The following is a 27603-nucleotide window of genomic DNA, read 5'->3' as shown; positions in this document are numbered from 1 at the left end:
TGTATAACTCCACATGTGTTAATTCATAGTTTTGATGCCTTCAGTGTGAGTGTACAATTTTCATAGTCAAGAAAATACAGAAAAATCTTTAAATGAGAAGGTGTGTCCAAACTTTTGGTCTGTACTGTATAAATATATATATATATATATACATATATATAGGGATTAATATCTGTATTTCATTGCCTTCTATAAAATTATGGAATATTAAATTTATGTTCACACTCAGTAATCACTATTTTTGTATAACCATAATATAACACAAATCATTGACTAAGTGCATAATTAACTTTTAATAAGGAGAAATTAAAGGGATTATTTGGTACTTTGCTTATTTTTCCCTATGGAATTATGCTAACTACCCGCCTGTTCTGCTGCTGCCGATGTCTACCGACTCAGAAGGGTCACGGGTCGCTTTTGTCAGCGATTCTGCGACATCCTGTGACATCACATCGACAGAGTCAATTCTTCTCTTCCACACTGCTCTGTTGATGGGGCGTCACTGCCAATGTCATGCTGAATGACAGCGAGCTCACTGCTGTCTAAATGCGGGGAGTCAGCTGGCAAGAAGCATGACTTCAGCATTGACGCCTGCTGACACATTCCATTTAATTAAATGCAGCAATCAATTCATGAACAATAATGTCATCTTATTCACATAGTTGCAACTTATTGCTACATAGTGGAAATTTCATTATTATGTTTGCAGCATGTTCAGCCTATAATCTAACACACTGGCTCAATGCTTGATACTCAATACTTGAGTGTGGGTATAGCGAGACTGTGCAGGCCAAAAACATCCAAAGCACTTTACTTTATATGCTTACAGCAATGGTTTGGAACCTTTTTTTTAACAAGGGTTATTTGGATATATAAATCACATAGGAGACACTGAGAGTGCTGTATATACATCACATAAGAGACACTGAGACTGGTATATATACATCACATAGCAGACTCTGAGGCTGCGGTATACATGACATTCAAGACATTGAGACTGCTGTATACATCACATAGGAGATACTGAGAGTGTTTTATGCATCACATAGGAGACACATACTGCTATATACACATCACGTAGGAGACACTGAGACAGCAGTATTCACATCACATAAGAAAACACCAAGACTCCAGTATTCATCACATAGGAGACACCGAGATTGCAATATTCATCATGTAGGAGACATTGAGACTACTAGAAACATTACATAGGGGCCACAGAGACTGCTGAATACATGACATAGGTGACACTGGAACTGCTGTATACACATAGGAGACTCAATATTCATCACATAGATGACATTAAGACTACTGTATGTATCACTTAGGGGCTACAGAGACTGCTGTGCACACGACATAGAAAACACTGAGGTAGCTGTGTACATGATATAGGAGACACTGAGACTGCAGTATTCATCACATAGGAAACATCAAGTCTACTGTACAACACTGAGACTGCAGTATTCATCACATAGGAAACATCAAGTCTACTGTATAACTCACAATGGAGAAACCGGGACTGTTGTATATACAGTACAGACCAAAAGTTTGGACGCACCTTCTCATTTAAAGATTTTTCTGTATTTTCATGACTATGAAAATTGTATATTCACACTGAAGGCATCAAAACTATGAATTAACACATGTGGAATTATATACTTAACAAAAAAGTGTGAAACAACTGAAAATATGTCTTATATTCTAGGTTCTTCAAAGTAGCCACCTTTTGCTTTGATGACGGCTTTGCACACTCTTGGCATTCTCTTGATGAGCTTCAAGAGGTAGTCACCGGAAATGGTCTTCACTTCACAGGTGTGCCCTGTCAGGTTTAATAAGTGGGATTTCTTGCTTTATAAATGGGGTTGGGACCATCAGTTGTGTTGTGCAGAAGTCAGGTGGATACACAGCTGATAGTCCTACTGAATAGACTGTTAGAATTTGTATTATGGCAAGAAAAAAGCAGCTAAGTAAAGAAAAACGAGTGGCCATCATTACTTTAAGAAATGAAGGTCAGTCAGTGTGAAAAATTGGGAAAACTTTGAAAGTGTCCCCAAGTGCAGTTGCAAAAACCATCAAGCGCTACAAAGAAACTGGCTCACATGAGGACCGCCCCAGGAAAGGAAGAGCAAGAGTCACCTCGGCTTCTGAGGATACGTTTATCCAAGTCACCAGCCTCAGAAATCGCAGGTTAACAGCAGCTCAGATTAGAGACCAGGTCAATGCCACACAGAGTTCTAGCAGCAGACACATCTCTTCAACAACTGATAAGAGGAAACTTTGTGCAGCAGGCCTTCATGGTAAAATAGCTGCTAGGAAACCACTGCTAAGGACAGGCAACAAGCAGAAGAGACTTGTTTGGGCTAAAGAACACAAGGAATGGACATTAGACCAGTGGAAATCTGTGCTTTGGTCTGATGAGTCCAAATTTGAGATCTTTGGTTCCAACCACCGTGTCTTTGTGCGACGCAGAAAAGGTGAACGGATGGACTCTACATGCCTGGTTCCTACCGTGAAGCATGGAGGAGTAGGTGTGATCATGTGGGGGTGCTTTGCTGGTGACACTGTTGGGGATTTATTCAAAATTGAAGGCATACTGAACCAGTATTGCTACCACAGCATCTTGCTGCGGCATGCTATTCCATCCGGTTTGCGTTTAGTTGGACCATCATTTATTTTTCGACAGGACAATGACCCCAAACACACCTCCAGGCTGTGTAAGGGCTATTTGACTAAGAGGGAGAGTGATGGGGTGCTACGCCAGATGACCTGGCCTCCAAAGTCACCAGACCTGAACCCAATCGAGATGGTTTGGGGTGAGCTGGACCGCAGAGTGAAGGCAAAAGGGCCAACAAGTGCTAAGCATCTCTGGGAACTCCTTCAAGATTGTTGGAAGACCATTTCCAGTGACTACCTCTTGAACCTCATCAAGAGAATGCCAAGAGTGTGCAAAGCAGTCATCAAAGCAAAAGGAGGCTACTTTGAAGAACCTAGAATATAAGACATATTTTCAGTTGTTTCACACTTTTTTGTTAAGTATATAATTCCACATGTGTTAATTCATAGTTTTCATGCCTTCAGTGTGAATGTACAATTTTCATAGACATGAAAATACAGAAAAATCTTTAAATGAGAAGTTGTGTCCAAACTTCTGGTCTGTACTGTACATTACATGGGATAAACCATGAGTGGAGCATATACATCACATAGGAGATGCTGAGGCTGGAGCATATATATCACATAGAAGATGCTGGGGCTGCAGCATATACATCACATAGGAGATGGTGGGATGGAGCATTTACAGCAGATATGAGACACTGCAGCTTGTTTCCTATGTGATGTATAGGAAACACTGGGGCTGTTGCATATACATTACATAGGAGATTAAGACTGCAGCATATACAGTGTGGGAAATAAGTATTTGATCCCTAGCTGTTTTTGTAAGTTTGCCCACAGACAAAGACATGAACGGTCTATAATTTTAAGGGTAGGTTAATTTTAATATTGAGAGATAGAATATCCAAAATCAATCAAGAAAATCACTTTGTAAAAATTAGATACATTTATTTGCATTTTGCAGTGAGAAATAAGTATTTGATCCCTCTGGCAAACAACACTTAATACTTGGTGGCAAAACCCTTTTTGGCAAGCACAGCAGTCAGACGTTTTTTGTAGTTGATGATGAGGTTTGCGCATATGTCGGGAGGAATTTTGGTCCACTCCTCTTTGCAGATCATCTGTAAATCATTAAGATTTTGAGGCTGTCGCTTGGCAACTCGGAGCTTCAACTCCCTCCAAGTTTTCTAAGGGATTAAGGTCTGGAGACTGGCTATGCCAATCCGTGACCTTACTGTGATTCTTTTTGAATCACTCCTTCGTTGCCTTGGCTGTATGTTTTGGGTCATTATCTTGCTAGAAGTCCCAGCCATGACCCATCTTCAATGGTCTTACTGAGACAAGGAGGTTGTTAGCCAAAATTTCGCGATACATGACCCCATACATCTTCCCTTCTGTATTGTGCAGTCGTCATGTCCTCTTTGCAGAAAAGCACCCCCAAAGCATAATGTTTCCCCCACCATGCTTCACGGTTGGGACAATGTTCTTAGGGTTGTACTCATACTTCTTCTTCCTCCAAACACGGCGAGTTGAGTTAATGCCAAAGAGCTAAATTTTTTTCTCATCTGACCACAGCACCTTCTCCCAATAACTCACAGAATCATCCAGGTGTTCATTGGCAAACTTCAAATGGGCCTGCACATGTGCCTTCTTGAGCTGGGGGACCTTGCGGGCACTGCAGGATTTTAAACCTTTAAGGCGTAATGTGTTACCAATGGTTTTCTCGGTGACTGTGTTCCCAGCTGCCTATAGATCATTAACAAATTCCCCCCGTGTAGTTTTAGGCTGATCTCTCACCTTATTCATGATCAAGGATACCCCACGAGGTGAGATTTTGCATGGTGCCCCAGATCGATGTCGATTGACAATCATTTTGTATTTTTTCCATTTTCTTACTATTGCACAAACAGTTGTCTCCTTCTCACCCAGTGTCTTACTTTTTGCTTTTGTAGCCCATTCCAGCTTTGTGCAGGTCTATGATCTTGTCCCTGACATCCTTAGAAAGCTCTTTGGTCTTGCCCATGTTGTAGAGGTTAGAGTCAGACTGATTAATTGAGTCTGTGGACAAGAGTCTTTTATACAGGTGACTGTGTAAGACAGCTGTCTTTAATGCAGGTAACAAGTTGATTAGGAGCGTCTAACTGGTCTGTAGGAGCCAGAACTCATAAATGTTTGTAGGGGATCGAATGTGCATAGAAGAATGGCCTAAAATGTCACCTCTAGTTGTGCACACCAGGTAGAGACATGCTTCAAAAGACTTGCAGCAGTTATTGCAGCAAATGATGGTCCTACAAATTATTGACTCATGGGAGCTGAATACAAATGCATGTCACAATTTTTACTTTTAGATTTTTAAAATATTTTGAAAACAATGTATTATTTCCTTTATACTGCACAAATAATTGATACTTTGTGTTGGTATATCACATTTTGTAAAATCCAAATAAAATACATTTAAGTTTGTGGGTGTAATGTGAAAAATGTTGAAAAAATCACTGGGTATGAATTGTTTTTCAAGGCACTGTAAAACAGACACTAAATGAATAGTATTTTAAATTTGTCAACACAGGTTATATTTTAAATCACATTTATTTTTATCTTCAAAGTTTTCAAAATTCTAATAAATAGTGTCCATCAAATGTAAATAATATGCATTTAAAATATAATAAGTTTACTTTTATATCCTCTATTTATGAAATGGGAAAAAAAATTTAATTACCTGAATTGGCATTTTTCGGTATTACACTTACCCCTGAAAAATGAAGTAAAAGGCAAAATGCTGTATGTATTCCAAAATGGTATTAATAAAAATATCAGCTTGACACACAAGAAATAAGTGCTCATACAGGTTTATTGAGAGAAAAATAAAAAAAAAGTTCTGATTTTTTTAACCAGTAAAACATGAAATATATTGTAAGTACATTTGTAATCCCTATAATCGTACTAACATCGCACTTGAACATTTTGCCCCTCTTTTCATTGCATTATATGATAAAATATATGATGTCATTCAAAACTATAAATCATTCCACAAAAAACAAGCTCTTATACTGATATGTCAAGGGCATAATAATAAAAAAAAAGTTATGGGTCTTGGAAGAAAAGGAGGAAAAAAACAAAAGCGCAAATATAGAATAAAAAAAAATTAACGAATCCTTAAGGGGTTAAAAATCAAATTATTTTTATTTCATATATCTAAAAATATACATTTTATTTATCCTATATCTGTGTTGAATTATCTATTTAATTGCTCTTTTATTAAGCTGTACAATAGTTTTCCTTCACTGATTGGCTGGCTCCCAGGGGAACATAAAAGAATATTTGAAAACAACAATCAGATGCAGAACTTTATAAAGGAAACATTCACAAGAAAGGAGAAAGAACTGGATGTGAACAATCAGAAGAACCTTATCGATGCCTTCCTTGCTAAACAACAAGAGGTATATTATTAACCCCAGATATATATAGTTAGTGATGAGCGAGTGTGCTCGCAACTGCTCGGTACTCGCCCGAGCATCTCACTGTTCGAGAAGCTCGGCGCTCGGTGAATACCTTCTGGATGCTCGGGCGGGAGCTCGGGTCCCCACCCAGCATGTTTGGCACTGAATAGACAGCGAATAAACATGCAGGGATTGCCTCCCACTCACTGAAATGACGCAGTCATGTTGGTTGTGGCATTACAGTGACTGGCTGGCCGCACAGCGTCATCAGGTCTATATCATCAGACCCGGTGATCCTATGCTCATCACAGTCTACCCTTTAGACAGGCAGAGTAGTGAGAGGTGCTGCTGAACTAAGGAGAGAATTTGCTGTTTATTAGTTTGTTAATAGATATTCCAGAGTAATCTACATCTCAACTAACAGTCCTTCTAAGGACTATTCCAGATGCCTATTATTAATCTTTGTGATAGGAGGAGTTTGTCAGGCATAGTTTGTGGAGAGTGTATAGAGCAGAATAAGATCCATTGCAAGTTCTTTCTGCTGCTGTTACTGATATCCATAGCCCTCGATATCAGGGCTAACATTCTTTTTGCTCTTAATCCTGATTATTTGCTTGAAAAGAAATATAATACACCATTTTACTGCTTCATTTGCTTGTCAACAGAATACAGCCAGACTTGTTTCATTTTATTTGCATTGCTGTATTGTGGAAACAGAGAAACTTGTCCATCATCAGACGAGATCCGATATTACTGCAGTAATCATACAGACATTTTGGGGAACGTGCCACATATTATAGTTCATTTAAAGTCTGCCAATTGTGTTTTGTTCAATCTATTCACACTTGGTCGCTGACCAATACCATACTACAAGGCCACCTGCCTAAAACCTTGTTCATCAGATTTGATCAGATATTACAGCGTACTAATCCTGAAATTTTTGGAAGCGTGTCAAATATTATACTCCAGTACCAGTTGTAATCACGTTTTTTTTCAAGTTTATTGTAATTGTTTTTGCAATGTATTTGTATACTCCTTTTTCACATGTAAAGCGCCATGCAATAAATGGCACTATAATATTAATAATGTTGTCCAGACTCATGGCTACTGAGACTGGACCATGTGGAACACAGGGTTGTGGTGGTTGCCAGCTGACTGGAAGCATTATCTTTTTATTTGCAATTCAACCAACAACCTGTTCACATTGCTCTGGCTTCAAGAGTGGTATTCCATGGCCCCCAAGAAAGTGGGAGAGGAAGCTAGGTCGACATGATGTGGGTGCTTGTTGTGCTCCCTCAGCAGTCACAGTTTCATCTTGCGCATGGCCTCGGTCTGTGTGTGCATCATTACCATAACCGTTACGTCCACTTCCCCGTCTCTTGCCACACACCTTGCCCATTATAAATGGAGTTTAATATTTGTCACATTGCCAAAGATGTCTGTATTATTACCGCAGTAATATTAGATCACGTCTGATGACCACGGTTTTAGGCAGTGACCTGGGATGCACTTGCTGTTCCGATGTCATTTCAGCACTGTATAGATATGACTGATCATGTCTCACACACCACATGACCAGATAAGGTTGTAAAATGTTACAGTTACATTTACTGGTGATCATAATTTCCATCATTTAAAGCAATGCGAAAGTGCAAAAACATAGCCCAAGGTGTGGAGGAGCATTTTTGTTTTTTGTTATTTTTTTGCCTTATATACAAGTTCCTTAACATTTTTTCCAAGAAAATCAATTTTGGCTTTGTTTTTGTATGTTTTATAGTCAGTCCGTAAAAGTGACGTAATACTCTGACAAGATTGTTCACAGCAGTGACTTGGGAGTAAGAGATGGTCCTCCTCATGCTATTACCATATCATTTGAGCACTGTTTTCATTGATTAGATCAATTTTTAGACCCCTCCTGACCTCTGGGGAGGGGGGCACCAGAAAAATGCTTGAGTTTCCCATTGACTTACAATGGGCTTGTTGCTCGGGTCGTGCTCCCGAGCATTACGATTTGCTCGACCCGAGCAACGAGCTTCCGAGCATTTTGGTGCTCACTCATCACTATATATATTGTTAAATGCAAAAACTTTGTTTCCTTTTTTGTCGATTTTTGGTAATTTCTATCAATAAGATTTCCAATTGTTAAAAGTAATTATATAAGTTTAGTTTGAGGGCATTGTCACAAAATGACTGAAAATAGTGTCATTCATTGTCTACACTTCTAAAACTATGTGTAATAAAAATATATCTTATTCATAATCAATTTTCCATTTATTTCATGAAGGGAAAACCAGAATCTACCTTATATTACCATAATAAAAACTTAGGTATACTAGTTGGCAACCTGTTTGCTGCTGGAATGGAGACCACGTCAACCACTCTGCGATGGGGCCTATTGTTAATGATGAAATATCCCAAAATCCAAAGTAAGAAATTATGTTTTATTAAAATATTTACAGTTATCCATTAATAATACATATTATTCTTGTATTACATACAGTATAATACATATACATATAAGACTAAAAATGAAGCAATTAAATTGATCTGTACCACCACAAAGGAAAAAATCCCTTAAAAAATCCATTGTTTCTCATGTCTAGTATTATATATATATACAGTACAGACCAAAAGTTTGGACACACTTTTTCATTTATAGATTATTCTGTATTTTCATGACTATGAAAATTGTACATTCACACTGAAGGCATCAAAACTATGAATTAACACATGTGGAATTATATACTTAACAAAAAAGTGTGAAACAACTGAAAATATGTCTTATATTCTAGGTTCTTCAAAGTAGCCACCTTTTGCTTTGATGACTGCTTTGCACACTCTTGGCATTCTCTTGATGAGCTTCAAGAGGTAGTCACCGGAAATGGTCTTCCAACAATCTTGAAGGAGTTCCCAGAGATGCTTAGCACTTGTTGGCCCTTTTGCCTTCACTCTGCGGTCCAGCTCACCCCAAACCATCTCTATTGGGTTCAGGTCTGGTGACTGTGGAAGCCAGGTCATCTGGCGTAGCCCCCCATCACTCTCCTTCTTGGTCAAATAGCCCTTACACAGCCTGGAGGTGTGTTTGGGGTCATTGTCCTGTTGAAAAATAAATGATGGTCCAACTAAACGCAAACCGGATGGAATAGCATTCCGCTGAATAAATCCCCAACAGTGTCACCAGCAAAGCCCCCCCACATCATCACACCTCCTCCATGCTTCACGGTGGGAACCAGGCATGTAGAGTCCATCCATTCACCTTTTCTGCGTCGCACAAAGACACGGTGGTTGGAACCAAAGATCTCAAATTTGGACTCATCTGACCAAAGCACAGATTTCCACTGGTCTAATGTCCATTCCTTGTGTTCTTTAGCCCAAACAAGTCTCTTCTGTTTGTTGCCTGTCCTTAGCAGTGGTTTCCTAGCAGCTATTTTACCATGATGGACTGCTGCACAAAGTTTCCTCTTAACAGTTTTTGTAGAGATGTGTCTGCTGCTAGAACTCTGTGTGGCATTGACCTGGTCTCTAATCTGAGCTGCTGTTAACCTGCGATCTCTGAGGCTGGTGACTCGGATAAACTTATCTTCAGAAGCAGAGGTGACTCTTGGTCTTCTTTTCCTGGGGCGGTCCTCATGTGAGCCAGTTTCTTTGTAGCGCTTGATGGTTTTTACAACTGCACTTGGGGACACTTTAAAAGTTTTCACAATTTTTCAGACTGATTAACCTTCATTTCTTAAAGTAATGATGTCCACTCATTTTTCTTTACTTAGAATTTGTATTATGGCAAGAAAAAAGCAGCTAACAGTCTATTCAGTAGGACTATCAGCTGTGTATCCACACAACTGATGGTCCCAGCCCCATATATAAGGCAAGAAATCCCACTTATTAAACCTGACAGGGCACACCTGTGAAGTGAAAACCATTTCCGGTGACTACCTCTTGAAGCTCATCAAGAGAATGCCAAGAGTGTGCAAAGCAGTCATCAAAGCAAAAGGTGGCTACTTTGAGAACCTAGAATATAAGACATATTAGACATATTTTCAGTTGTTTCACACCTTTTTGTTAAGCATATAATTCCACATGTGTTAATTCATAGTTTTGATGCCTTCAGTGTGAATGTACAATTTTCATAGTCATGAAAACACAGAAAAAGCTTTAAATGAGAAAGTGTGTCCAAACTTTTGGTCTGTACTGCATATATATATATATATATATATATATATATATATATATATATATACACATATCTATTTATATATTTTTATATTGTAGTTTATATTATATTATGAGTAAACAAAAACTATAATACAAGTATTAGTTAATCATATATGCAAGTATTGCTGAGTAGAAAGTAAAATTAAATAGAAAAATGATTTTCTGCACATCTACTTTAGGTACCGTAATGGGCATGGTAAATGCCCCATAATAATGCAGCATACTGTTTATGAAAATATATTTTCTAAATGCATGGTAGACAACTTTCTAGTTTACGTTAATACAATCACAAATGTTTTTACTACTACTACCACCATCATAGTAGCTACTTTGCAGAATTATAACTCTCAATATGTCTCGTTTTACATGACAGAAAAAGTGCAATATGAAATTGAAAATGTTATTGGATCTGCTCAACCACAAGTAGAACATAGAAAGGAAATGCCATATACTGATGCTGTCATTCATGAAATTCAAAGATTTGGTGATATTGTACCTGGAAGTCTCCCACATTCAACAACTTGCGACATCACATTTAGAGGATTTTTTCTGCCAAAGGTGCAAAGCCCAATATTTTCTTTTTTTTCTATTACTGTTCATTAGTGAAGTATTGTGCTTTAGGTTAAAATTTGGAAATTAAATATTGACTACACATCTTCTATTTTTCAATGTAAATGTTTTATGAGCATGGCCCTTGCGGGCTTACATTCTACAGGATGATGGGGAAGGAAACTGTAGGTTGGGGGTTGCAGCTGCTCTGGTGTTGGTGAGGAGGTAGCATGGTCATTATAGGTTGTAAGCTTTCTTGTAGAGGTGCGTTTTCAGGTTCCATCTGAAGGATGCAAATAACGGGAGATTAGTTTCAGAGATGTATGGAGGAGAATTAATTCATGGCTTTGTTTGCCAGTGGTAGTAGTTTGAACTGGATATGCTGGGCAATGAAGAGATTTGCAAAGGGGGGTAGCAGAGGAGTAGTGAGGCGAGAGATGAACTAGTCGTGCAGCAGAGTTAAGGATGGACTGGAGAGGTGCAAGAGTGTTTGTAAGTAGGCCACAGAGGAGGATCTTGCTGTAGTATAGGCAGGAGATGATGAGGGAATGCACAAGCAGTTTAATAGCTTGAAGGTTGAGGAAAGGACGGATTCTGGAAATATTTTTGAGCTGGAGGTGACCGGAGATGTTGAGAGCTTGGATGTGTGGTTTGAAGTACAGGGGAGAGTCAAGGGTTACTCCGAGGCAGCAGATTGCAAGCACAGGGGAAAGCGTGATGTCATTTATTGTGATAGAAAAATTAGGTGGGGAAGATACACAAGATGGGGGGAAAATGATGAGTTCAGATTTGTCCACATTGATCTTGAGGAAGCGAGAGGAGAAAAAGGAAGATATGGCTGCTAGACATGCTGGGATTCTGGAGAGCATAGAGGTGATGTCTGGGCCATAGAGATAAATCTCGGAGTCATCAGCATACAGATGGTACTGGAAGCCGTGGGATTTTATGAGCTGTCCCAGGCCAAGGGTATAGATTGAGAAGAACAGGGGTCCTAGGACAGAGCCTTGAGAGAGGGCGGAATGAGGAGGTAGTGTGGTAGTGGGAGACGCTAAATGTGCAGTTGGAAAGGTATGGGGAGATCCAGCATAGAGCAAGATCTTTGATGCAAAAGAAAAAAAGGATCTGTAATAGAAGGCAGTGGTCAACTGTAGAGGACAGGTCAATAATAATAATAATAATCGGTCAGAGAGATAGGAGGAGAACCAGGAGAGAACAGTGTCCTTGAGGCCGATAGAGCGGAGCATAGTGAGGAGGAGCTGGTGATCCACAGTGTCGAATGAAGCAGAGAGATCCAGGAGAATCAGCAGGGAGTAGTGACCATTAGATTTAGCTGTTAGTAGAATATTAGAGACTTTAGTGAGGGCAGTTTCAGTAGAATGTATAGAGCGGAAAACAGATTGTAAAGGGTCAAGAAGAGAGTTGTGTGAGAGATAGCGGATTAGACGGGAATGGACCAGGCGTTCCAGGAGTTTAGAGATAAAGGGAAGATTGGAAACAGGTCTGTAGTTGGCCGTGCAGTTCTGGTCAAGGGATGGCTTTTTAAGTAATGGATATATGCTGGCATGTTTAAAAGAAGAGAGAAAGATACCAGATGAGAGGGAGAGGTTGAACATTTTAGTTAGGTAACTAGAAGAAAGAGTATAGAAAATTGTCTGTTAGCTTCGGCTGTAAGTAAGTCATTAGTAGTGATGAGCAAGCATACTCGAGATGCTCGGAGCTCGCCAAGTACTTCCGAGATGCTCGGGCGGATACTTGGGTCCCCTCCCTCCCTCTTTAGAGTGCCAATCAACATGCAGAGATTGTCTGCCACACACTGTAATGCTGCAGCCATGTTGGTTGTGGCATTACAGTGACTGGCTTGGCGCACAGCATCATCAGGTCTATATCAGACCTGGCGCCGCCATGCTCATCAATCTACTCCGTAATCAGGCAGTGTAGGGAAAGGAAATGCTGAGCTAGGGAGAGATTGGCTTGTTTACTAGTTAATGTAGGTATTCCATAAGAGTCTCTACACATATCCATCTCAACTAACAGTCCTTCTGAGGACTAATCCAGCTGCAGAGATATCAGTGCTAGGCAAGCAGGCAGGGTATATAGCACACTGCAGTGCATATAGCAAGAGGGTCCATTCCAGTTCTGTCTGCTGGTGCTTTTACAGATATTTGTAGAAATAGCCCCAGGTATCAGGGGCCAGGAATTTTTTTTTTATCTTAATCCTGATTATTTGCTTAAAAAGCTTTCCAGAGAACACTGTTTTTCTGCGCCATTTGCTTGTGGGCACTGCAGAATACAGCCAGGTCCTTTGCATACTACAGCGCTAAATATCCAGCTTTTTAAAACTGTAGTTCGTCCGTCACACACATTTCTGGACTCCATTAAAATTTTGTTTCAGAGTGTCAGTGAAGTTATTGACACCAGTTTGCTGATAAAAATAGTTACCTTCAGGCCTGCTATTTAAAACTGTGTTTTGTCTCTCACACTGATCACATATAAGATCGCTCCAAATTCAGCCATTTGTAGAGAGCGTGGAAGATATTGTCCTCCATTTAAAATGGGCAAGGTGCGTGGCAAGGGACAGGGAACTGGACGTGATGGTGATGGTGCATGCAGAGGCTGAGGCCGTGGGCAAGCTGAAATTGTGCCACAACAAACAACCACAACTCTCGCTCGACCTTCCTGTCCCAATTAATAGGGGACCACAGAACACCATTATTGAACACAGAGCAGTGTGAAAAGGTTATTGGTTGGATAGCAGTTAATGCTTCCAGTCACTTAACCACCGTCACCACCCTGTCCTCCACACGGTCAATTCTCAGTAGCTGTGAGTCTGGACTGTACATTTCTCACCCTGATCCTCCTTCCTCCCAGCATACCAAGTGCCCAGAGACAATTGATCACACACTTGGCGACACCGAAGAGCTGTTCACTTTTCCATTTATAGGTTCTGTCTTCTCACCCGGTCAACTTGAAGCGGGGAAAGAGGAGATCGCATGTAGCGATGCCCAAATATTTGAGCAGCCACGGTCATATGAAGGTGACAGTGGCAAAGTGTCACAAGAGGTGGACGATGATGAGACATAATTGCCAAAAAGTCAGGAGGAGGACCTCGGTGCAGAAGTTGAAGGAGAGGTGGTGGATCATACAGTAACTGACCCAACCAGGACATGCAGAGTGAGGACATAAGCACACAGGGGGAGGGAGGTAGAGCACCCCAACAGGCAGGAAGAAGCAGTGTGGTGGCCGCAGACAGAAAGTGAGTAACCGTTCCCTGTAACACCAACACGACGGAAGTTGTCAGTACAACTGTTGGGTCTTCCCGAGTCTGGTTGTTTTTTAAAGACTCTACCGATAACCCCAAAAAGGCCATTTGCACCACCTTGCTAACATCAGCAGGGATAGCAAAACTACCAGTCTGACCACCACAAGCATGATGAGGCACATGTTAGTAAAGCCATAGTGGATGTCGGGACCCAGTCGTACCTTGGAACGTAACACATCCACCCGAAGCTGAGGATTGCGGGTCCTAGGTCAATCATGATTGCCCCCACAGTCTACAGCTTCTGCATCTCATGCTCCTCAGCCTCCTCGTCTTCTTCAGCCTGCATCTCTGAAATTACCACATGAGTCACAAGCTGGAAGCACTGCTGCACTACCTCGTGCAAGCGTTAACAGGCTGTGCTGAAGCTAATATGCTTAGGTGACAAACCGCAAAAATGCTGAAGAGTTGTAGAAAACCTCATTGCATCCCAACGTGGATTGGGTGACAATGAGGAAGATGAGGAGGAGGAGAGAGAATAGGAACTAGTTTCATGCGATATAGATGGTACTACCTGCACAACTGTCATACTGTCTGCTCAGAATGGATGACCTGAGAAAAGGGAGGAGGAGGAAGAGGGGAGCATAGTTAATCCTCCTATTGGTGAGACCATGGAAGTCTTGCCTGTTAGCAGTTTGGCACACATGGCTGAGTTTATGTTATGCTGCTTTTCCCGTGTTCCTCGCGTTCTCAGTATTTTGGGTGACAGTCATTACTGGTTGGTGACTCTTCTAGAACCACTCTACAAAGAGAACTTTATATCTCTTATTCCTGAGGCGGACAGGAATGCAAAGGAATAGAAAGTGCAAAGTTTGGGAAAATACTAAGCGAGTACCTTGCCTACAGTACCAACTTTCTCTGTGATTCCTCTGTGCCTTATAATTATTGGGTATTCAAGCTGTAAACGTGGAATCAACTGGCTTTTTATACCTTGGAGGTCCTGGCCTGCCCTGCCGCTAGCGTTTTATCAGAGTGGGTTTTTAGTGCCACTGGTAGAATTATAACTGATAAGCGCATCTGCCTGTCAACTGAAAATGCTGACAGGCTGACTCTTATAAAAATGAACAAGGGCTGGATTTGGCCAGACTTCTCAACACCACCGAATGATAGCAGCGTAACATAAACTCAAATCCAGTGTCTTTTATTGGGAGGTGTATTCCTATGCTCCTTTTCACACCCACACATGGGTATAAGCTTCCTGATTTTGGCTATTTGCTCTTGTCTTCCTCCTTCTCCTCATACTCATCCTCCACCGCCATATCACCAGGGTGACCGTGGTCCGTGATACAACACCCACATATTTTTTTTAAAGAGTGTTTATGATGCCCGTAAAATTTTTATTTTTTTTATACAGTATGTTCATGTATACCCCCCAGGGGAAAATGTTTGTCAGCCCATACACTAAGTGCATGGGCATTACAAGTGAAGTAGACCCGCTCCTTTAAAATGGGAACATTTTTTTATGAGGCCCTTCTTCACATCTCTTTCAAGGGGCATTGGAGTGCCTCCCAATTTTTGGCAGGCCTTGCATTCACTGCATAGGGCAACACTATGGGAGACCCACTTCCTAATAATGGAAAAAAAATTTCATGAGGCCCTCTACGTTTTTACCAAGGGGCATTGTAATGCCTCACAATTTTTGGCAGCCCTTGCATTCCCTGCATAGGCCAACACTATGGGAGACCCACTTCCTATTAATGGGAACATTGTTTTCAGGAGGCCCTCTGACCTCCACGTCTCTTCCAAGGGGCATTGGAGTGCATCCAAATTTTTGGCAACCCTTGCATTCACTGTATAGGCCAACACTATAGGAGACCCACTTCCTAACAATCAGAAAATTTTTTCATGAGGCCCTCCTCCACATCTCTTCCAAGGGGCATTGGAGTGCCTCACAATTTTTGGCAGCCCTTGCATTCACTGCATAGGAAAACACTATGGGAGACCCACTTCCTAATAGTGAAAACATTTTTTCATGAGGCCCTCTATGTCTCTTCCAAGGGGCATTGAAGTGCCTCCCAATTTTTGGCAGACCTTGCATTCACTGCATAGGCCAACACTATGGGAGAACCACTTCCTAATAATGGGAACATTGTTTTCAGGAGGCCCTCTGACCTCCACGTCTCTTCCAAAGGGCATTGGAGTGCCTCCAAATTTGTGGCATCCCTTGCATTCACTGCATAGGCTAACACAATGGGAGACCCACTTCCTAATAATGGGAACATTTTTTTTCAGGAGACCATCCTCTACGTCTCTTCTAAGGGGCATTGGAGTAGGTCCAAATTTTTGGCAGCCCTTGCATTCACTGCATAGGCAAACAGAATGGGAGACCCACTTCCTAATAATGTGAACATTCAGAAGGCCATCCTCTAAGTTTCTTCAAAGGGGTATTGGGGTGCGTCCAAATTTTCAAAGGGATATTGGGGTGCGTCCAAATTTTGGGCAGCCCTGCCACTCACTGCATACTCAATAACAGTATAGAAGATCCACTCTTTAGTAATGCAAACAGCAAAGCATTGTCGGCTGATGGCTCTCTAAGAATAGTGAGGGCCGACTGCTGGCCCTTTAAGAATAGTAAAGGCTGCCTGATGGCCCTATAAAAATAGGCTTTGTGAATTTCAGAGTCCCTCCTTCATAAATGAAACAGATGTGTCTGATCATGTCTCACACACCACATGACCAGATAAAGTTGTAAAATGCTAAAATGACATTTCCCACTGAATGCATTTGTCATGGTTGAAAGCAATGCAAAAGTGCAAAAATGCATCAGAAACGCTACACTACTTGTGGAGGAGTATTTTTGCTTTTGGTTATTTATTTTACATTATTTTATTATTTATTATACAAATTATTACCCTGGAAAGGATGTTCCTTAGCATATTTCCCAGGAAAATCCATTTTGGTTTCATTTTTGTCTGTTTTATTGTGAGTCCATAAAAGTGGCTTAATACCTCTGACAACATTGTTCACAGTAGTGACCTGGGAGTCAGAAATGATTCCATGGGTCTTCCCTATGCTGTTCCCATGTCATTTGAGCACTGTTCCCATCAATTTGGGCAATTTTAGGCCCTCTGCAGACCACCAGGGGGAGCAGCCTGAAAAATGCTCGAGTTTCCCATAGAGTTACATTGGGCTCATTGCCTGGGTCTAGCACCCAAGAACTCCAATGTACTCGACCCGAGCAACGAGCACCTGAGAATTTTAGTACGCGCCCATCACTCGTCATTAGTAATTTTGGTAAGGGCAGTTTCGGTGGAATGGTGGGGGTGAAAACCAGATTGTTGGTCATCAAAGTGAGAGTTCGATGAGAAGTGAGAGGAAGGTTCAGTGTTGCTCAAAGAGTTTGGAGGCAAATGGGAGCAGCAATATGGGGGGTAGCTGGACAAGGTGGTTGGGTCGAGGGATGGCTTTTTGAGGATGGGCTTAATTGTAGCATGCTTGAAGGCAAAGGGGAAGGTACCAGAAGTTAGTGATAGGTTGAAGAGATAGGTTAGGGTAGGGATGATTGTGGGGTGATGTTGGGAGGAGGTGGGATGTTACAGAATGGTTTCTACATATAAGAGAATTTTATGACAGAAAGCATCTGTCATAACATTTCGTAAAGTCACCAGATGGCAAATTTAAACAGCTATGACTAAAAGACTTTTATTTTTGAGTAAATGGGTAGCCCATTACTTTATAACACTTATTAATAGTGTTATTTACTATTTGGACAATCCTTTCTTAAATGAGAAAGTGACCCATATCATATTAAATAACCCATTTACTGATCTGCCTCCTATTTTACATATTGTATCTAGTAGTGTGGGGCTAGGTAAAATAGGAGGCAGGTCAGTGAAGGCACAGTGAGGTGTCATAAGAGCATACAGATGAATATGTAGGCAGAGCACCAGATAGAGCGCCCCCCACAGACCCGCCCCGGAGGACGAGCATATCATTATTTCCAAACTGAAAGTAAAGATTACACAAGAATCACAGGACAGATTTCATCAACCAAGGTATCATTTTAATCAGCGTAATGTCACCCACCTGATAGTGTATATGGTTTACAGAGCACAATCCTGATGACAGATGTGCTTTAAGGAACATATATTACATTTAGTAATGAGCGAGTGTATTCGTTACTATTCGCTATTTACACGGATAGTATGGTATTCGGGTTACTTGTTATATTGCGAGTATTTGTGTACTCGCCTCGCTATATTCAGATGTTCCACCCTGTAGCTTTGGCGCCTCCTTTGCAGCCACTAAACATGCTGGGCTTCTTAACCAATCACAGTAATGCCGCAGACATCTTGGTTGTGGCATTACTGTGATTGGCTGGCCGTCCAGCATCATAGGGTCTATTTAAGCCCTGCCGTCACCATTTTGTGCACATTGCGTCCGGAGCCTGCATTCTACAAGCATAGGGAGAGATCACTGAGCTGCCAGAGAAAGTATTTAGGCCTCTTGATAAAATAAAAGCCCTTTTATGGGCGACCTGCAGTGTATACTAGTTCAATGTAGAGTAGGGAAGGAGAGATACTCGAGCAGGGACAATTTAAAGGAGCCACTCACTAGCTCCATAAGGCTATGTGCCCACGATGCAGAAATAAAGCAGAAAATTTCTGCAGCATTTCTGCATCTCCCTGGCAGAAAAAACGCATTCAGATTGTGCATGCATTTTTCCTGCAGAATACATGCGGATTCACATGCGGATTTACATGCGTTTCCGCATGCAGATTGACAAGTGCTTTCCAGGCGATAGCATCACTTGGAAAGTGCTTGCCAACTAGCAAACAGCATGGATTTATATAGTGTGACCGTAAAACAAATAAAGCTATACTCACCCCCGATGCCCCGGTGTGTGCTGCAGAGCTCGTTCCTGTCTGGTTCCCGGCTGCCGGCATATCGCGAGACACAGCGGTGAAGGGCCTGCGGTCACATGACTGTGACGTCACCGAAGGTCCTTCAGCCCTGCCAGCATGCAGAGAGAAGCCGTCGGAAAGGTGAATATAAACTTTATTGGTTATTTTATTCTTTTTTTTTTACAGATTCTATGGTACCCAGGTCTGGATGAGAGTCTTCTCTCCTCCAGACCTGGGTACCATCCGCACATTGAATCGCATATAATCCGCGTGTATAAATGTACAGACGCGCATTATATGCGTCTCAATGCAAGTCAATGGCGGCGCTTCCGCTGCACTTCCGCAAAATTAATGAACATGCTGCGGATTTATGAGCGCCGCAGAAACGCTGGGAAAAATCCGCAGCATGTGCATTGACATTGAGGAATGCCATTGGGGACCATGGGGAGCGGATTACCATGCTTTTTTGATGCGTTTCCGCTGCGGAAAATCCGCAGCGGAAACGCATGAAAAACGCATCGTATGCACGGAGCCTAATACCACCAAAAAACAGCTCTTTTCAGAGCTGAAGACATACAACAAAGTCAGAGTACAGGGAGAGGTTAAAGTGTTCTTCCAGTGTCCATCTTAAAACAGCTCTTGTCAGAGGCAAACCAATATTTTTCCAGCACACAAAGTAGTAGCATTTTGTGCTGCCATTTTTTTTTAAAAGCACCTATTTTCCCTGCTGTTTTAGGGGTCTGAGCCTGGCTTCTGCTGTTCACATTAGTCCACTTAAAAAGGTGGTTAGTGCCCAATGCAAAGCAATAGTCCAAACATTTCCTACTGCCTGCTACCAAGCATGCACAAGGCCATTTTCCCCGCTGTTTTTGTGGTCACAGCCTGCCTTCTGTTGTCCACATTAGTCCAATTAAAAAGGCGATTAGTGCTCTATGCAAAGCAGTAGTCCAAACATTTCCTACTGCCTGCTATCAAGCAGGCACCAGGCCATTTTACCCACTATTTTGGAAGCCACCATCCCAAAGGCCACCAATCACAAACAGTAGTTAGGCTGGAGTAGGAATACTGTCCTGGCTTGTCCACCGCACAATGTGCATAGGATTTGTAAAAATTAGCCCTATGGGCTGAGTCATGGTTGACAAAGGAAGGGAATGTGTTTTTATGGGAAGGGGGTGACGTTAACAGCAGTAGCATGAATATGCATGTTTGATGAATTTTGGTTGGCTTGCTGTCATCTGGAGGGATTACAAACAGATATCTAGTCTTTGTTGAATTTAATCAGAGTGAGTCTGTCTTCATTTTCCGTGGAGAGGCATGTGCGTCTATCAATGATGATTGCTGCACCGAAACTGAAAACACGCTCTGACACCACGCTAGCAGCCAGGCAGGCCAGCACCTCCAAGGCATATAAGGAGAGGTCGGGCCAAGTGTTCAGCTTAGACACCCAATAACTAAAGGGAGCTGAAGCGTCAGAAAGGAAACACTTATGGTCACTTAAGTACCCCTTGACCATGTCCTTCAACTTATCCCTCTTTGGCATTGTTACAGGCACAGATAGCCCTTGCTGTTGTGCTGGTTTATTGAAAATTGCCCAATTTGTGCACATTTTCCCCCCACCTCTGTTGGATCTGGTGTTCGTGTCTCTCCTCATTATCCCTTGGTGTTGAAAAGAGTCTGTACCTCTGCCACCAGCATTGTCTGAGGGTGATGTTTTCAGCAACTGATCTACAACGGCCCTCTTGAACAATTCCATTGTAAAACTCTTTGGTGACTCCAAAAGGAAAGAAGGAAATTTCTCCTTGTACTGTGGATTGAGAATCGTGGCCAACCAGTATTGGTTGCTCTTGTCACCTGCACCTTAAAACATCTCCAGAATCCAACCTATTCTGACCTTTGGAACTGCTAAAACTCTTACTGTCGCTTTTATTCACTCTCGTCAGGACTACTGCAACTCTCTTCTGATCGGTCACCCTCTTACCAAACTTTCTCCTCTCAAATCCATCCTGAATGCAGCAGCCAGGGTCATATTTCTGTCCAGCCGCTTCACCGATGACTCCATCTTGTGCCAGTCATTACACTGGTTGCCCATTCGCTACAGGGTCCAATATAAACTCATCACTCTCACCCACAAAGCTTTCCACAGTTCTGCACCACCTTATTTCTCCTCTTTCATCTCTGTCTATCGCCCTACATGTGCCCTGCGTTCTACAAATAACCTAAGACTAACATCCCACATTATCCGAATCTCGCACCTCCATCTCCAAGACTTCTCTTGTGCTGCGCCAGTTCTCTGGAACGCTCTACCCCAGACGATCCAAATGATGCCTAGCCCCCACGTCTTCAACCGTGCTTTAAAAACCCATCTCTTTAAACAAGCTACCACCTCAACTACTCAGTAAACTAACTTTCCACTGTTCGCTCCTTCTAAATATTATTCAGAATCTACACCCTACTATTCATCTGTCTCCACACCCTCCATGCACACGATAACTGCACTCAATACTAGATTATTGCAATTAAGCATACTGGCTGATGACCGGATCATGCAGCTTTATATGAAAATCTTATTATAATTGCCAGACATGAAATAACAAGCACTTTTCACCTATTGTGTCCACCCATTTCCTTATAGAATATAAGCTTGCTAGCAGGGATCTCATTCCTAATGTAACTGTTTAAACTGTCTTACCTTGTATTGAAGTTATTGTATGTACATGTCCCCGCTTAATTGTAAAGTGCTGCAGAATATGTTGGTGCTATATAAATAAAAAATATTATTATTATTGTTGGATAAAATGTGTGTCACGCGAGGCTCTTGTCACAGACACTTAAACATGAACTGTGCCATGTGGGCAAAGCTACAAAAAGGCAAATGTTCCGTGTCCCCAACAGTAGAAACAGTACCCATCCTCTCCTCATGCTGGCTCGCCTCCTCCTCCTCTTCCACCCATCCAGGCTGGACAGACATGAAGCTTGGGTTGGGTGTCCCCTTTGTAGCATTACGAGTCCCCTCTGTAGCACAGAAAAACAAGTCCTCTCCTTCCTCATCCTTCTCATCTTCCTCCTCATCACCCAATGTTGCCTCAAAATATTGGCTGGACTGGATAGTATCACCCATTGGGAAATCTGGCTCCATACCAACTTGCTGGACACTCAAAGCTTAATCTTTGAGATTATGCAGTGATTGTTTCAAGAGACACAGCAGCGGGATGGTTATGCTGATAATAGCCTGATCACCGCTCACGAGGTTAGTACTGTACTCAAAGTACTCAAGAACCTCACAAATGTCAGCGATCCACACCTACTCGACAGTTGTTATGTGTGGTGGCTGACTGCCAGTCTGATGGGCATGTTGAAACTGGTATTCAGCTACAGCCCTCTGCTTTTCACTAATCCTCGCCAGCATATGATAGGTTGAGTTCCATCATGTGGGCAGGTCACAAATTAGTCAGTGACTTGGAAATTCAAGCGCTTTTGCAGCGCTGTAAGAGCAGCAAAAGCGGTAGAGGAATGGTGGAAATGGGTACTAATATGATACATCTTCTCAAGTAGGTAAGGCAAGTCATGGTAAGTTTTCAGAAATTTCTGAACAACTAGGTTCAGCATTTTAGCCATGCATTGCACGTGTACCAGCTTGCCGACCTTTAAAGCCGCCACCACGTTACGCCCATTATCGTCAACGACCAGACCGGGTTGGAGGTGCAGCAGGGAGAGCCACTGATCAGTCTGTTGTTTTAAAGCTTGCCACAGCTCTGCTGCAGTGTGTGCATTCTGACCTAAACAGATCAGCTCCAACCGTGCATGTTGCGACTTTGCCGATGCGTTGCTGAACAGCTCCCAGCTTGGCAGTCATGGGAAGGGTAATTCAGTGGAGGATGAGGAGCAGGAGGAGGGGAGAGAGGAAGTGGAATATGAAGAGGCGGACACACTGACAGAAGTTGAGCCCGCTATTCCAGTTTGTGCCTTTGTCCCACCTTCCACCAGGTTCACCAAGTGTGCCGTGACAGAAATGTATCGTGCCTGTCCACAGCAACATGTCCAGATATAAGTTATTATGAAGACCTTCCCAGTTACGGCATTGGTGAGAGCATGGTTCAGATTGTTTAACACGTGCTTGTGTAACGCAGGGATGGCACACCGGGCAAAATAGTGGCAGCTGGGAACACTGTATTGTGAGGCAGCCACAGCCAAGAGATCACGGAAAGACTGTGTTCCCACAAGCCTAAACGGCAACATCTCCACAGCAAACAAGTTGGCAATGTGCAAGATTAGTATTTGTGTCCATGGGTGCGTGGCTGAGTATTTACGCTTTCTTTTCAAGCTATCAGGCACGGACAATTGGACGCTTCGCTGGGACAAGGAAGTGGATGTTGTTGATGTTTGTTGAGTGTGAGCAACCGCAGCTTGTGGACAGGAGGTATGAGCGCCTGCTTCCTGAACAGCAGATTCTGAAAGACATATCCCAGGCGACATGGCATTGGTTTGACCCGCAGATGCAGATTTGGTACCCTGGCATTCCGCGCACCTAGTGAGGTGCTTGGCTGCCATGTGCTTTCGCATATTGGTGGTGTTCATGTTGCCTTTGCCCTGGCGTCTTCTCAACTTGGTATGGCTGATGCTACAGACTACAATGTTTTACTCTGAAGGACTTTCAGAAAAAAAATTCCACACAGCAGCTGAACGCCCCCTTGCACTGACTTGGCACACAGAGGGGGTGCTCTTGGGAACAGTTGACCCAGTTCTCACTCTGGGCAAACCACAACCCCTTGGTGCCTGTGTTGGTGCTACATATCCATCTTCCTCTGTGTTGCTGTCATTGCTATGCGTGACAACGGTCCAGTTCAGATCAGTGGATTCATCATCAACCACCTCGTCTTCCATCTCATCCTCCTTCCCAGTTGACAATGTAGGCTGACTTGATCTTGATGGCATCTGTGTCTCATCATCATCAGCCTCCACCTCTGGAGACAGTAAATGACATTCCTCATAGTGGCTTTCTTCTGGCCGTAGGTCCTCAGATACTTGAGGATAAATGCACGCCACCTCCTCTGGTCCCTCTTCAATGCTGCTTGGTTATAGGCCAGAGCCAACCAAAGGATATGTACCAAACATATCCTCGGAGTGGCCAAGCTTGGAGTCATATGTCTCCTGTGACTGATAATGGCTGGAGGAAGGAGAAACAGCTTCAGGATTGGATGGGCCAGCCTTCTATTTAATCACAGTAGACTGTGTGGTCATGGAAGATTTGTTGCTGCTTGACAAATGCATAGATGCCTTGTCTGCTATCCAAGACAGAATCTGCTCTCGCTCTTCTGGCTTCCACACACGTTTACGTTCCAGACTGAGAAATTTTTCCAGGAACATAGTGGATGAATCAAGCTTCTTCTGACCTGACACAGACTGAGTGCTTTCTCGCTCACTACTGACAACACCACATCCTCGTCCACGTCCCTTAACAACAGGCTTTTTTTTCATTTTGGGTTTTGCTGACAGATTTTCAGATGTTGATGGCACAAGCCAAGCAAGCTGTCACGGCCAAAATACAAGTCAACCATGACTCAGCCCATAGGGCTAATTTTTACAAACCCTATGCACATTGTGTAGTAGATGAACCAGGAGAGTATTCCTACTCCAGCCTAACTACTATTTGTGATTGGAGGCACTTGGGATGGTGGCTTCCTGCGTCAACCATGACTCAGCCCATAGGGCTAATTTTTACAAACCCTATGCACATTGTGCAGTGGACAAATCTGGAATGTACAGTGGTCCTACCAAACTAATATTTGTTATCGGAGGCCCTTGTCACAGGTTGTGCCACATTGTGACTGAGACAGGGAATACATATTCAATAGAAATGTACTCTCAGTCACCCTATTTGGCTAAAAAACATGCCTGGCATGTGCCACATTGTGACTGAGATAGTGTAAATTTCTATTGAATATGTATCCCCTGACTGTTGATGACCAACTAATGGCCCTCTGAAAACTTGAATTGAGGTCCACAACTACTACAGTACTCCATCGTAGATAATGTTTTTCAAGGGAGGCCCTTGTCATGGAATCTTCCTGCACCTATGACACAGCCCCCAGGAGTAATTTTTGGAAATAAGATGCACATTCTGCACTTGACCAAGTAGTACAGTATCAAGAAGTCTTCTCTTGCTATATTATCTGGGGAATATTGACAATCAAAATCTCTGAGCCATCTGCAGAAGCTTCTCCAACCCATAGGAGGGGCACCATATATCCTTTGTCAATTGACATGCACAAGTGATAAATTTGAGCTCGTCATCCAGTTGACTAGTGCAGCTTTATTTTTCTAGCTCACAGAGTTCAGCCATACCAGAGGATCGCAGGGCGCACTCACTGCTACCTTCTAGTACTCCATGTCTCTGCCTTTTTCTCTGTAGTCTCTGCCCTTAAATTAGTTAAATAATAGAATGAGGGCCCTACAATATGAATAAGTGAGAGCACTCTCAAATGTACACAAGAGGGACCGCCAAAATTTCTAGAGGAGGGCACTTCAAAATGTATGTTACATGGCCACATGAGGGCTCTCACAAAACTCAACTTTCCTGCCTACTGCAGGCTCTCTGAACATTTGCATTTATGGCCGCAGTATCACATGGTGGTGGAGGACAAGGAGGAGGCGGAGGGTCAAGCCCAATGCTACAATGAGCACATTGTAAACTGCTGTGGAATATGTATTCCACTATCTGAGTGTCAATGATGGAGGGACCGTCTAAATGTTTAAGTAACAGCTGTCCCTCCAAAACGCATGTTACAGAGCCACCTGAGACCTCTCAGGTCAAAGATCAGCATGCCTACTGGTACAATCTAGCTGTGCTTGTAAAGTGCTGGGGAATAGCGAACTAAAAATTATGTATGACAGAGGAACCTACAAAATGTATAAGTCAGGGCCCTCCCAATTGTAAAAGGCGAAAAAAAGCAACAACAGTATGTGTGAACAAATGCTAAAAGGGATATTTTTTTTGTTTCTCTGGTTTATTTAGCCTTATGTACAAGTGATTATGCAGGAAAACTGATTCTTAACCTTTTTGGCCTGTTAAATGCAATTTAGGTTAGGTTTGGTAGTTGTTCTTGTGTGTCTGTAAAAGTGGCGTAATACTGCAACAAACTTATTCCCAGAAACCATATGTGAGTTAGAAATGCATATTCTCCAGGCTCTGCCCATTTTGTTTCATCACTTTCCCATCCATTTCAGCCTTTTCCACAGGCCTCCAGATCCCTTTGTAGTGTCCAGCAGAAAATTACTCGCATTTCTCATAGACTTACATTGTACTCGCTTTTCGGAACGAATATGCAATTATTACAAAGTACTTTCAACTCCCTCCAAAGGTTTTCTATAGGGTTTAGATCTGGAGACTGGCTAGGCCACTCCAGGACCTTGAAATGCTTCTTACGAAGCCACTCCTTCATTGCCCTGACTGTGTTTGGGATCATTATCATGCTGAAAGACCCAGCCATGGTTCATCTTCAATGCCCTTGCTGATGGAAGGAGGTTTGCACTCAAAATCTCATGATACATGGCCCCATTCATTCTTTCTTGTACACGGATCAGTCGTCTTGGTCCCCTGGCAGAGAAACAGCCCCAAAGCATGATGTTGCAGCCCCAGGCTTCACAGTTATTATGGAGTTCTTTGGATGCAACTCAGCATTCTCTGTCACAACGAGTTGTGTTTCTACCAAGCAGTTTGGTTTCATCTGACCATTTGACATTCTCCCAATACTCCTCTGGATCATCCAAATGCTCTCTAGTAAACTTTAAATGGGCTCGAACATGTAATGGCTTAATCAGGGGGACACATCTGGCACTGCAAGATCTGAGTCCCTGGCGGCGCAGTGTGTTATTGATGGTAGCCTGTGTAACGTTGGTCCCAGCTCTCTGCAGGTCATTCACTAGGCCCCCCGTGTGGTTCTGGGATTTTTGCTCACCGTTCTTGAGATCATTTTGACCCCATGGGGTGAGATCTTGTGTGGTCTTGTATGTCTTCCATTTTCTAATTATTGCTCGTACAGTTGATTTGCCTACTGCAGATTCAGTCTTCCCAGCCTGGTACAGGGCTACAGTTTTCTTTCTGGTGTTCTTCGACAGCTCGAAGTTTGGAGTGTGACTGTTTGAGGGAGTGGACAGGTGTCTTTTAGGCTGTGTGCCCACGTAGCGTTTTTCAAGCGTATATGCTGCGGAATTTCCGCAGCGTAAACGCTTGTAAAACGCATGTATATCCGCACCCCATGGTCCCCAATGGCATTCCGCAATGTCAATGCCCATGCTGCGGATTTTTCCGCAGCGAATATGCTGCGGATTTTTCCGCAGCATGTTCATTAATTTTGCGGAAGCGCTGCGGGATCAATGTGCGGATGGTACCCAGTTCTGAAGGAGAGGAGACTCTCATCCAGACCTGGGTACCAAAGAACCTGTAAAAAAAAGAAAAAATAAAGTTTATACTTATCTTCTGATGTTTTCCCTCCGTCGCGCTGTTGTCTGAAGGACCTGCCACGTCATTGAGTCATGTGACCCACCACATGACTCAATGACGTCACCGCAGGTCCTGCACACAACAGCGTGAGCCGCTCAAGACTCCGGACGGGGCCGAGAATGCATCGGT

General features: G+C 42.7%; 1 protein-coding gene across 1 annotated transcript in view; it reads left to right on the top strand.

Annotated features, from left to right (window-relative positions):
• Window positions 1-27603, top strand: part of LOC141258822 (cytochrome P450 2K1-like) — an 81481-nt gene that overhangs the window by 43264 nt on the left and 10614 nt on the right. Inside the window, exons 7-9 of the mRNA XM_073673984.1 lie at window positions 5877-6053; window positions 8338-8479; window positions 10639-10823. Of these exons, the coding sequence (XP_073530085.1) occupies window positions 5877-6053; window positions 8338-8479; window positions 10639-10823 (504 nt within the window). The remainder of the gene's footprint in view (window positions 1-5876; window positions 6054-8337; window positions 8480-10638; window positions 10824-27603) is intronic.

This window comes from Phyllobates terribilis, unplaced genomic scaffold (assembly GCF_046119375.1).
Source record: "Phyllobates terribilis strain yellow unplaced genomic scaffold, ASM4611937v1 Scaffold_3__8_contigs__length_932513732, whole genome shotgun sequence".
NCBI lineage: Eukaryota > Metazoa > Chordata > Amphibia > Anura > Dendrobatidae > Phyllobates > Phyllobates terribilis.
Note: the sequence above shows the minus strand (reverse complement) of the source record. Positions and strands in the feature narration are given on the sequence as shown.